General features: G+C 33.2%; 1 protein-coding gene across 3 annotated transcripts; it reads right to left on the bottom strand.

Annotated features, from left to right (window-relative positions):
- Positions 1–6,472: 6,472 nt before the first annotated feature.
- Positions 6,473–11,640, bottom strand: LOC123197966. 3 transcript variants are annotated; one of them, XM_044612510.1, is made up of 3 exons: positions 11,457–11,640; positions 6,897–9,162; positions 6,473–6,863 (listed from the first exon to the last, which is right to left on the bottom strand). In XM_044612510.1, exons 2-3 carry the CDS (start codon positions 9,018–9,020, stop codon positions 6,708–6,710), a joined length of 2,280 nt encoding a protein of 759 aa, XP_044468445.1. In that variant the 5' UTR covers positions 9,021–9,162; positions 11,457–11,640; the 3' UTR covers positions 6,473–6,707. The 3 variants fall into 3 exon arrangements, with proteins under 3 accessions (XP_044468445.1, XP_044468443.1, XP_044468442.1); XM_044612508.1 differs by adding an exon at positions 10,297–10,415 and having other exon boundaries at positions 6,473–9,162; positions 11,457–11,639; XM_044612507.1 differs by having other exon boundaries at positions 6,473–9,162; positions 11,457–11,639.
- Positions 11,641–13,200: the final 1,560 nt, after the last annotated feature.

Raw genomic sequence — 13,200 nt, 5'->3', positions numbered from 1 at the left:
TCGAACTTTTTGTTGAAATTTAGTCAAATAATTTTGAGTGCCAATGGGTGCTCCACACAGTCAAAAGGTCGATTCACACACTGATTGATGATTAGACAAGTGATATCATAATAATGCAATTAAAATTTTAATATAAGTTTTAATCATATAATATTTATATAATCGTTAAATCAATTTAATTTTGATAATTAAATTATTATTTAATATTATTTATCTGATTAAATTGGTTTTTGATCAGATCGGTTGGTTGGATACGAATTTTAAGAAAGCGCGTACAGTTTGTGGATCTTAAGGACTTCTACGAAATTCTAAAGTTTGACGAAAAGAAAAGGCACCATTGTTTTGCTATTGATGGATGCACTGCTGTTTGTATCCATCACAACCGTTTTTTTAGGTATAAGTCGTTTCTTTCTAAAGTGCTTTTCTTAATGGACCCCTGTTTCCCAATGGGCCCCATCTCAACTTTTCTTTAAGTGTGTCTCATATCTTTACCCTACACGTGGCTTCTACCACCGACCACACAACACGTGTCATTCCCACATTAGACCGATGAAAAAACCAGGCAATTGCCTAAACTGGGTTAAAAATCGCCCTCCGGAAGCAGTCAAACAACGGTAGACTTTAAATCACACGTGTACGGTGGAAAACAATTACACTTCTACAGAAAGAGTTGAAAAAAGTATTTTGTAACCGAAACTGAAACTTCCTATGATTTCACATCATCAACCTCCTAGGCGCGTGGACACACTCTCATAGCCTGGACGGCTAGACAGGACACAAACAAGTACTGAAGCCACCGTGCTAGCCACGTCTGACCTAATCACGTGGAGTCAGTTGGTCACCTCGAAATGAGACAACGAGCGACAACCACTTTTCTGTTTGATGATTTTTTCAGTTAAAGGGAACCGTCTACCGGTTTTGCCGGTAACACGACTAAGTTGTTGTAGGTTACAAGTTCTAAAATTATGCCCTAACACCCGATCAAAACCTAGAAATGGTAAAACCGCCGGCCACCGTCGATGATCTTACACGATCACCGGAAAATCAAGAACATGCATAATTGTGACAACCCATAAAAAAAAAAAGATAACCCGATTTAAACCACTCACTTATGCATTATAAAATAAACAAAGAACATGCAAAGTTTATATACAGAAGAAATAACAGAAGTGAAAAAAAAAAAAAAAGCATACCTATAAAATGAATGAAGTCGAAGAGGCTGAGGTTGAGGGAAATGGGGTCCAAGGAATAGAGATTGAGAGAGAAAGAAGAAGGATTTTGAGATTGAAAATGAGAGGTGGCCGAGAGAGAAATGTAAGAGAAATGAAAAAAATGAGGGTTATTTATAGAGAAGGAGGAGGGTTTGGGGGATTTTCGAAGTTTGTAAGAGAGTCATTGGAGGATCCCATTGCATAAAAATTTCCATAAAAGTTACTACCTTTCGACAATAGAATGACCAAAAGAGGCCTGTTTGGTTATTATTTAAGTCGTTGCTCTTTGTATTGGGAAATTTTGGTGATATTTCCAACTACGCCTACTGATTCCATGCACGAAGCAAATATTGAACTTAATATTCAAACATGAATTTCACAAGGTGTTAATTTATTACAAAGTTTATGTATGGATTAGTGAAAGTTTGAAACCATGCAGTATTTGTTGAGACTCCTGCGTATAATATATGAATTATGACCAAGATGTTTTACTTCTGTTAGAAGGAAAACGAGTGAATACTTTAATGTCATTAAATTAGTCAGAAGGACATTTTTATAAGCAATGTAAGAAACATAATTATATTTTAATTAAATTGCATTATAAATATGAGAGAGAGAGAAAGAGAGAGAGAGAGCACACAGTAATTGTCACAAAATCAGCAGGCATTCGAATTGAATTTGGGGAATTGAATTGAGAGAGAGAGAGCACACATTATATATATGTATGTATGGATGTATATATGCACACACACATCTGCATTAAAGTAATATATTAATGTTTGTATATTTTGAGAGAAGAGAGCATCTCTTGATATCTTCCAGAAGATATATCAAGATCAAACTTTTAACTTATTTGGTTCAGTGATTATGAAGTTAATCATTGAACTTAATATTTATCGTATTTAGTATAATTTAGATAGGATTCTTTGTTATCAACAAAAAAAAAAAAAAAAAAAAGGCCAATGGATGTTAGACTAAGAGAAGTTGTCAAGGCAAAAGTTAGGTTTACTTTTACTAATCAATCAAACTATATAGCGTGCAAACAAAGAATTGTATAATATGACATTAGAGTATGGTATTAAAAATCATCATGAATGTATTAATTTATGTTGATATGAAATATAGTAAGAAATATTGGAAGTGAAAGTGATAGGGATGTTTTTATATGAATTTTAAAGAATTTATTACCATCATCGACTCATCCTTCATCTCTGCCACTAAATAAATATATTATACTGTAGAGAAATTAATTAACAATAAAATTATATGTATTTACTTTAAATACATAAATTTATATATATTTAATATGTATTATTATATAATTGAATAATTTTAAATCAAAAATAAAATAACATTTAATCACATGATGAGATATATAAATACATACTTATTTATGTTGTTAAAGTAAGTATGTATAATGTTACTCATTAATTAAAAATAAATAAACAAACTCAAACTAATATATAATAAAGAGAAAGAACACTCAATTTATCTTAATTTACCAAAAACAGAGTTACGTCAATTGATATATCACTCGTACAAAAGAATAATATGCTTATATATTAGAATTTTTATTTTTATGACAAATTTTATGATTTTTGCACTTAAGAAAAACTCTACTAAAACTAGGAGGATCATTAAAGAGTTAAATTCAAACCACTTAGAGGTCAAGAGACATTACCCTCTAACTACTCACCGGAGAGTGGAGACTCGACCAATTGACCGGCAATTGGACCCAATGTGTCACTCCAACAATATACATATATTAATAATCTAATAATATATATGGCAAAAAAATGGTGAATAAGAATGATCAAAGAGAAAGGCGATTGCATATTAAACCAAGCAAAAAAGAGGGTGAAACAAATCACATCTGCACTGATTCTGCCAAATGCATGCACTTGTGAGTACAAGATTCTGCATTTACTCTTTTTTCTTTCTTCTATCATGTGGGTCTCCTCTTCTTGTTTACCAAATATCAATCAATAAACAATTCTCAGTAAAACTATGAATAATATTTTAGTAAACAAAATATTCTGAATTACCTAAACATCCCTATAAGTTTAGGTCTTAATCAGGGGGAACACATGTGTCTTGTATTCAAAAGCACAATGCAAGGGAACTATTGTATATCACCAGTTGATGCCTGTTAAAAAAAGTTGTTTTAAGAAGCAGAAAATAATGGAGAACAAAATTGAGAGAAGGGAAGACCACCGGCATTGGCTTGGTCAGAGGTGAATTTTCTAAATAATTAAAGTTCTTTGAATGTGAGAGGAATTTGAATATAAAAATTCCTTTGTTTACTTGTACTATCAATGAATTGAAAGGTCTTCTGCTGCTAATTAATTATTGGCTTTGCTCTCCTAAGATTCTCCGTCTCATGCTGACAACTCATTTTGCAAGATGTCTTTAGCGAAGACACGCAGGTATGTGAGCATATAAACATGCAGAGAAGAATAGACTCATACTTAAAAATATTTCTACTTTATGATTCATATTGTTTTTTGGGTAAAAGAAAACATTTATGTAAAGTTTATGACAATTTCCTTCAACAATATAATAGTATGATGAATGGATACGTTGTTGACTTAATGGTAGAGAGTATCCAAGGTAAGGATGGATTCAAACCGAACTCAGTTCGAAGAGGTAAATTGCTAACAAACCCTTAAACTTGAATTAAGTTGTTAAGCTAAAACTTAAATTCAAATTTAATTTGTTCGAACCAAACATAGACTTTAACTCAATCAGAATCCTCCCTAACTCAAGGGTTTCAATTTAGAATTTGAAAGTTTTCCCTTAAAGATCATCATTTTCTCACCAATTTTCAAACTGACTTTAATGGAAAAGGAAGTTCAATCAATGCATTGGTTTTTGTGATGAAAATGTGTGCCCACAAGAACATTACCGAGTCATATTTATTGAAAAGTAACCATAAAAGAATATTCAAATCATATATTTTTAACTTGAATTTGGATCGAGTTGTCAAATTAAACTCTAGCTTAAGTTTAGCTCATTCAAACCGCTCGAAGCCTCCCTAACCCGGTGTCAATTTAGACCTTAAATGGCTTTTCCTTAAAGATCATCATTTCCTCTGTAAATTTCAAACCGACCTCAATGGAAAAGGAAGTTCAAAGTAACCATATTTAATGAAAAGTAGCCATCAGAGCATATTCAAAGTCAAAAATCACACAGTCCAATTCATGCAGGTGCAATGTTCAAATGTACAGGGTCATTACTCAGGCCATATGCTGCGGCCTTCAGACTCTCAACTCTTGCTGCAACAGTCAATCAGAGAGTGCCACACCAACTCCATGACATACATTTGCCCTCCCTGACTGATTAGATAATAGTGCTATCTTTTATGTATAAGTTTGTTTCCCCTAATTCAAGGGTTAACATAAAGAAAGTCTTCAATGGAATGTGTGTACTTATATTCTCATTAATATTTTATGAGTACAAATACTGATCTATTATCGTGTGATTGAGTCATTTTAAATAAGAGAGAGTAATACATAATCATACGATAATATATCAACATTTGTATCTATATTTATATCTATTAGTAATACATTTAGTATTATATTTTATATTCTACACATACAATTATCTGTGCATACACATTAATACTGTCTATGCACTATGGACTAAGGAAAAACAAAGTGAATAGTTTTGTCACTAGGTCCACTTTAAAAGTTTTCTTTCGTTTACTAAGAAACATGCAAGTATAATTTCATCAATTTGTGCCTACTTTTTCAACATAATAAGAGAAGACTTACTTTGGGGTCTAGAAGGGATTAGGTACAAATTTCTTTTTCCTTATTCTAAGGGTTGAAGGGATTAGGTACAAGTTTCTTTTTCCCTTATTCTAAGGGTTAACTCAAAAGTCTTCGATGGAAAGTTCATATTCTTTTCTATCATTTATGGTGAAAGCAGGGATTAGGTACAACTTTGTCTCGTGAAAGTAGAATGGTTGAAACAAAACTTGCTACCTACATTCATGGAAAGTTCCTTCGCTTTTCTATGATTTGATGGTGAAAACTCAGTCAAGTTTTGCTACTTCAATATGCTTGCTCCCTTTTAATGGCCACCAATAATGAAAAAGCATTGAGAATTTGAACGAGTACCAAAAATCATAAACTGTAAACTTGGGCAAGATCAAAGTTTCAAAACGGTACTGTCATTTTCTCACTAATTTTCAAACTTGTGTTTGTCTAAAGTTCAATGCAGTGGTTTTTGTGATGAAAATGTGTGTCCAGAAGAATATTACCGACTCATAATTTATGAAAAGTAACCATCAGAGGAAATTCAAAGTGAAAATCACAAACTGTCCAATTCATACAAGTGCAAAGTTCACATGTACAGGGTCAATACTCGAGAGTTGAAGACTTGAAAATCCAGGCCATATGCTACTTTCAGACTCTTCAACTCTCGCTGCAACAGTCAATCAGAGAGTGCCAAATCAACGTCCACGGCATGCATATGCTCTCCCTGACTGATTAGATGATGATACTCCCGCCCAAACACCTTATGCATGCACATTAACACTGCCTATACACCATAGTCTAAGAGAAAACAAGTTGCTATCACTATGAACACTGAGTCCACTTTAAAGTTAGTCTTTCGTTTACTAAGAAACATGTAGATTTCATCTCATCATTTTCTTCCTATATTTTCAACACAATAAGAGGAAACTTTGGGGTCTAAGAGGAGTAGGTACAAGTTTCTTTTTCCTTATTCAAAGGGCAAACTTACATGAACGTCATCAATGATACTGCGTATCCATTCAATCTATTTGCACATACAAGTCATAGTCGCTCCTTAATCGGGGGTTAACCTCAAAAACAAGAAAGTTTTTTTTTTTAATGGAAATGCATCTACTCCCATCCAATCATCTTTTGCATGCACTTGATATAACATAGAACTTATGTAATTTTCTCCATGGGAACATTTAATTTCATCATTTTCTTTTCTTCCAATATTTTTGACATTATAAGAGGAAACTAACGCTGGATCTGCATGGGTTTAGATGAGAATATGGAAGCAATAACTTTGTCTCGTGAATGTAGAATGGTTGTAACAAAACCGGTTACCTACATTCATGGAAGGTTCAAATTCTTTTCTATAATTCTATGGTGTTAAATCAGGCAAGCTTTGCTACTTCAACATACTTGCTCCCTCTCATGACCACCACTGATGAAAAAGCATAGACAGTTTTAACGTACAGCGAAAATCATTAGCTGTAAACTTGGGCAAGAACAAAATAGAGTTGAACTTTGGGTATTGTTGTGCATGAGTTTCTCTAACAACGTTTTAACTGTCCACAGATATACAGAAACAACAAGAACCAAAAAAATCTGGATCACTGGATAGAGTTATGACACAAGGAACCAAATCTACAATTTGGATGAGGCTTCCAAAAAAAACAAAAGAGAAGGGGTGGGGTGGGGAAACTCACCTAATTTCAAGTATTTTCAGCAGTCCCCACATTATGATTTCTTAAGATTTTTCTGCATAATCTACCATGTCAGCAGTGCCTCTGCTATCAGAGAACCTGCATGCCATCATATCTTGAATCTTTAATTGGCTTTCTTTGTCATGCTCTGCTATTTCACCTTCTCCAGCTTTTGCACAATTATCCCCCAGCTCATCCACCTCAACTTTTTGGGCCCTTCCCATCGTCTCTTCCTCAACTTTCCTGACATTCTCTACCAATGGTGCGTCATTACCTTCTGTAATTACCTGAAGGAGTTCCAGAGGAATAGCTGCTGGGTCTAACTCCCAACTTCCCATAGGAGCATTATGAGCTTCCTGGCCTGTAAGCAAGTGGCCGGGAACTTGGTGAGAGAAGCGAAACATCTCTTCTTTTGGGATTCTCCAGACAGACTTGGGATCCATGTTCTTATGAAACACTGACTTGAAACTGGCAGCTTTAACTAGAGGTTGAACCAACACACCTTGTTCCTCATTATAGTGATCAAGCACCTCCACCATGTCATATTTGTGTATCACATCATTAGAAGTTTGTTCATTCCAGTCAGGAGACCAGTTCCTGTAAAGGGCCCAGACATCCCCTTTGCTAGGAAATATGCGAATGATCCCACGTGTACCTTTTGTCCACCTAACGTTGTGGGAGAAAGAATTTAATGTTTCACTAATTTCATGCCTACCGGTTCGGAAATCTCCACATGTTTTGATAAAACCAGAATCTATCCAGTTCATCGGGCCCAATTCACTGTTGCTTCTTGAATTAAGCCAACTGATCCGCATCTTAAATGGCTTCAAAGATATCACCTTGTGAATTCGAGCATAATAGCGAGGCATCCCATCATCATCATCATATGCAGCCCAGACCTGGTCATCTTCAAAGGAATTCTCAGTTCTATCCAAGTCAAAGTTGTGAAAATCAGAATCTGGAACATTAATTGACAATGCAGGGGCATGTTTATTTAAATCATCATCAGAAAAGCCAGAAAGAGGCTCCTTGTTTTTGTAATTTTTGTAGAAGCCATTATGTTTAATGGTGTCATGCATTTCATGATTAGCCCCACTTATCTGCTTCTTATTTTCTTTCTCTTTCATCTTCTCCTCTTTGTTTGCAGTCTTGGCATTTACTGAGCTCCAGTCCTTAAGTTTCTCACAAATTTCACTCCGTGCCTTGTCCACCAACATGTTACGAACCTCAAATAATGATAGTTCTCTCTCCCTGTTGTACTTGTTATTAGTACCAGAAAATCCATATGTTCGTTCGGCTTCAGAACTGCCCCTTTTACATTCAAAAAAACTTCCTAAACCAAATCCATTCCCCATGGCCATTTGATTTGACATGTCTCCTACATACCCATTCATGTGATTGTCATTCACTCTTATCTTTTTTGAGGTTGCCGCCCATGCTTCATTACTCTCTCTCTTCAATTTCTCATGTACCTGCTGCATGGCAGTGGAAGTTAATTCAACCTTGCTATTAACATCAGCCATTCTAGAGAAAGGACCCCACTGAAGGTTTGTGTCATTAGACGAACTAAAACCCATAAAAGCCCCAGTATTATATGTGTTACTGCTCCCGTTATGATGTCTAGAATTCTGATGCTGCTGGCGAGAAGACAAGTTAGAAGACTTGAAAGCATTTGTAGGTGGAGGCCTCTCTAAAGCCAGAAAAGCCTCACGACAGTTAGGACAAAGGAGGGTGTGATTCAGATACATCCTCAGATATTCATACTGAGTTTTGCATCTGTTGCAAATAGTCCAAAATGTACCAGGATTTTGATTAGTAGTAGCCAATGTTGGACCCCCTTGGGTAGCATTGTTCTGAGTCCTGGCATTTGAAGATGCTTTACTGGAAGAAGTATGAATGCCATTTGCATTGGGTGATGAAAATGGAACCTTAATCTTGGACTGAGATTTCAACTTGACTCTTGAGTTCAACTTCTCATTATAAGCTAATCTCTTAGCCTTATCGGACAACAAGCTCCAGGCCTCTGAAACCAGCTTAAATGCACCATCTGCACCGGTAACCTTGTTTTTGTCAGGATGAAGTGCCAGAGCCAGCTTTCGGTATTGTTTCCTCACTGTTTCATCGTCAACCCAAGGATTTGTACCAAGTATAGCATACCAATCCACTTCCCCATTAATCTTTTTCTCTGCTGAGACATATACATCAATTATTGTCAACATTTGAGAGATTCCCTCAAGCCCAGGATATAAAGACAGAGCCTTCAAAGCAAATTTCCTGGCACCAGCATAATCCCTTTCAGTAACCTTCCTCTCAGCAATTTCCTTCGCCCTGACTGCCTCATCTCTATTACAATCCATAACCACCCTCAATGTCTGTAAGATGCTTGTTGTCACCTTGTTATTAAAATATTAGCAAAACTTTGACCAACTGTCAGATTATCTGACCCAACGCTCTTTCATAAATATGAACAGTGAGACAGTAGCTTCAATAGTTTAATACCTGAAACAAATGGAAAAAGGAGTCAAAAGACATCTACAAACTAACGCTACAGGAAAACATTAGCAAGGGTGATAAAATATAACTTATTATCTTCCTAAACCTAGAACAAATATTTTATCTTCACCGATAAAATATTTTCCATAAGTGTGTTTCCATATTTGACTATAAAATACTACATTAAGACTTGAGAATTGATATATATTCTTCGTATGGAGTTCAGACACCAGATTCTTAACCTTCAGTGCCACCTAAATTTACGTTATTTACCTTCTGAGCAAACTGGAAAAATTAACACTCTGGCAATTAAGGTAATCAAGCCCACTTTCAGATTAAGCAATGAACACAGTACATTTTAATGGATGCAAATGAACCATGACATCAGACGTATAAATTTTGCATGGACACTAATTTTATTCCTTCCACGTAATTAGCTCAAATATCAAAGATAGTATTCAGAACCAAGAAACACAATGTCAATTTCCACTATTTTACCTTCGTACAATCCGTCCAATTTGTGGCCACCCATGAGAATATTATGCAAATGTAGACACAACTAAAATTTGAAAAGAAGCCCATTACTAAATGTTATGTAGACATAATCTTCATGGTGATTCTGAAACATACCTTAAATAAAATGAATGATATTGAACCCACAATAGCTAACGACAATATAATTGACATAATTATTTGGATTCTGAAACATATCTTGAAATTTAAAAAAAAAAAGATATTAAGCCTTCAATGGCTAATGACAATATAGTTGGAAAACACATAAACCAACATGAGAACTTGAATAGGTTCTATTGGTTAAATGAATAAATAAGACAATATTTATTAAAAACTAAAGCCACTGTGCCCACATGTTTCGTTTAACTAAGTTGACAGTTAAGTGATTAACCTAGTGGTTGGTACATGCTTTGCCCTAGTGGACAAATAACAGAGTACCACTGCCACATTGCATTTTGATATGGTCAATACAAAAGCTAAGCAATGACTACTACAGATCAGCTTAAAGAATAGACACAAGAAAACAAGTAAGAAATAACAAAAGGAAGAAGCTTTAACATATCTTGAATATACCCAAACTGTGAATTAAAAACATTTGAGAAGTGAAGATTCATCTAAATTCTCAACCTGTTTGATTTCTCCCACTTCCTCAATCCTCTGTGTACTCTGACTACCAATATTAATAAATCCATGTTGTAAACAAAATTCAAAAGAAAAACAGACAAAATGATGCCAGAGAAATCAACCTGCAGGTACCGTACTAAGAATTTCAATAAACAATGGTGCTATAATGGCTAGATAACATAATCTCACTTTAAATGTAAGCATCAGTTTCCTTCTTTGATCCAAACATTCTACAGTATGATATTTAGCCTCCGCAATAGTGGGAAAAACAATGCTTTACCTTGTTTCAAATTCATCGACTTTGCTCCAAGGCAACAAACACTCTTTTTATTATTTTAGATTCCATATTCCAAAATTTATGAAACTAGCTTTACCAAGATCACATCTTCCTTTACAGAATACATACAAAACATTGATTACGCCACTCAAACCATTCAAAACACCAAGTTTATCGATATTTAACACTGCATAGTTAAGGCATATATAATATGCAACATTACATCATGATCACACCAAACCAAAAATAATATCCAAGAAGATTTACTTTTTTTTTTCCAAAATATAAAATCTGAATATCCTCTTTTTATTCTTTTTCTTCTTCAGTCTTAAAGAAATATAAAGGATAAAACCATTACAACAATCCAGTTTACTTAAAATGTTCATCTTCAACCAAACTTAACAATAATTTACAACAAAAACGCCAAAAAACTCCAAGTGATCAGAAAAAACACTATATGATTCCATTTAAATGATAAATAAAACCACCACGAAACATGCCCTCATGGTTTACCAAATCAAAATCAAATCTTTACTTCCATAACACCAACATAACTTCATATAAGAGCTACATTGAACGACAAAAATAAAAAACCATTCATAACAATCAAAATCCAAACTTTTCAACCTTACTAATAGCAAATTAAACAAGATGGGTCACCGTGGATCTACTGTAAAACCACAAAGATAAAGATAAAAAAATTTAAACAATCTTGCAACGGTCAAATTTCACAACTTGAACCCTGCCACTGAGTACAAATGAAACCCTAGATTCTACAACTTTAATAAGCAAAAAAATGCAAACTACCAGCAACCCCAAAAAAAAAAAGATCTTTATAAAGAAAAAATGAAAATCGTACAGAGACAAGAAATGGGTATGGTTTTACCTAGTAAAAGAAAGTCTTCGGTTGGAACAAATTTGAACCTGTGACAACATGCAAATCACCAGGTACAGTGACCCATATTGTCAAAGGCCTTGAGAAGTTGGAAGAGAACTTATAATTTTACTTTTCAAAGCGCACAAAATTGTAACTAAATATAAATTTAATGGCCAAAATATAGAAAAATAAATAAAGTTAAGTGTTTGTTTGGTTAATATTTCAACTTTTTTGTAAGCTAACACACCTTTTTATAATAGTGTTCTTAACTAGGGTTAGCTTTTAACTCTTGGGTTAAGTTAACTCATTTGCCAATGGCATTTCACTTTAATTGCCAATTTTCTAAAATATTGGCATCTCATTGCCTAATAATTACCTTATCCCTAGTTACCACCTACACAAATCCTTTCCTTCGGATAATAAAAATATGTGTCAATAAGTACTTATTTAAGTATTAATGATAATAAATTATTATATAATTAAATAATATTAAATTATAATATAATTTTTAACCTATGTTAACGTGGTTTATATCTGAGATATTTCCTATTTTTTCATGTTTTGATAGGTAATATCATGTGTATATATATATTTTACATGTATGTATAAAGTCATTATATTACTTACAAAAAAAAAGTTACTATATTCATATCATATACATGTGTATATATGTATATATTATTTGTATGTAATGAATATGAGAATAGTAGAATACCCACGAGGTCATTTAGGAGAAAAAATAAGATTGAATCTTAATTTTATTTTTTAAAATGATATAAAAATAAGTGAAATTGTGAAAAATTATTTTGTTCTTGCTCTATCCTTACTACCCAACTTGATGGGTTTATGGTGTGTTTCTTTGTAAATGTTATTGGCATTCTTTACGTGGGTTATGGAACTCAAAGAAAAACAAATAGGAAAATGTACAAATACCGAATATAGGAACATAAGTTTTATAGACAAACAATAAAAAAAATTTAGTATGAATGAAAAAAAAGATTACAAGATGAAAAAAATATTATTTTTGTTCTCTTTGTTTGAGTTTTTCATTTTCGTTCACTTCTTATTATATTACTTTTATTTTTTCTATACACTTTATTACAATTTTTATATACAAATTATAGATAACAAATACTTAATACGCGTATTCATTAGTCATATTTTCACAACAAATCATATCCGCACTATAATAAGTCATTCCAATCCATAGGTTATACATGACCTATTCAACTAAATTAATGAACAGGCAATGTAACCCTTTTCAGAATTTAGTTTACAAAATTATTGACTGGACTTTCAAAAGTCTTTGAATTTGTGGGCATGGACTTGGAAATTTGACTTGTTGAGTGACATTTTCCCTCCAAGGAAAAGGGTTACTGCTATAATTTGATAATAGTTAGATAAAACGTAGGCAGGGAGCATCACAGTGTTACATGGCATTTTTCAACTAATTTTGTAAGATTGATCTATATAGGGAATTAGTATTATATTTTCCTTATTTTTTAATTGTTATGATTTATCAAAAATAAATTTCCCGACTGATATTTGTTAAAAATAAACAATATTTACTTAGTTAAACTCGGTTCATTACATTAACCATACATTTAAATTCAAAAAAAAAAAAACAAATTAGAATATATTTGAGATAATTTAATATCATCAAAGTGTTTTTATTTATAGTGATGCACGTGTTCAAACTATTTAATAATGATATCTGAAATTAGATATATATTTTTATACTATTTCTATTAGG

Source organism: Mangifera indica, chromosome 15, assembly GCF_011075055.1.
Source record: "Mangifera indica cultivar Alphonso chromosome 15, CATAS_Mindica_2.1, whole genome shotgun sequence".
Classification (NCBI taxonomy): Eukaryota; Viridiplantae; Streptophyta; class Magnoliopsida; order Sapindales; family Anacardiaceae; genus Mangifera; species Mangifera indica.
Note: the sequence above shows the minus strand (reverse complement) of the source record. Positions and strands in the feature narration are given on the sequence as shown.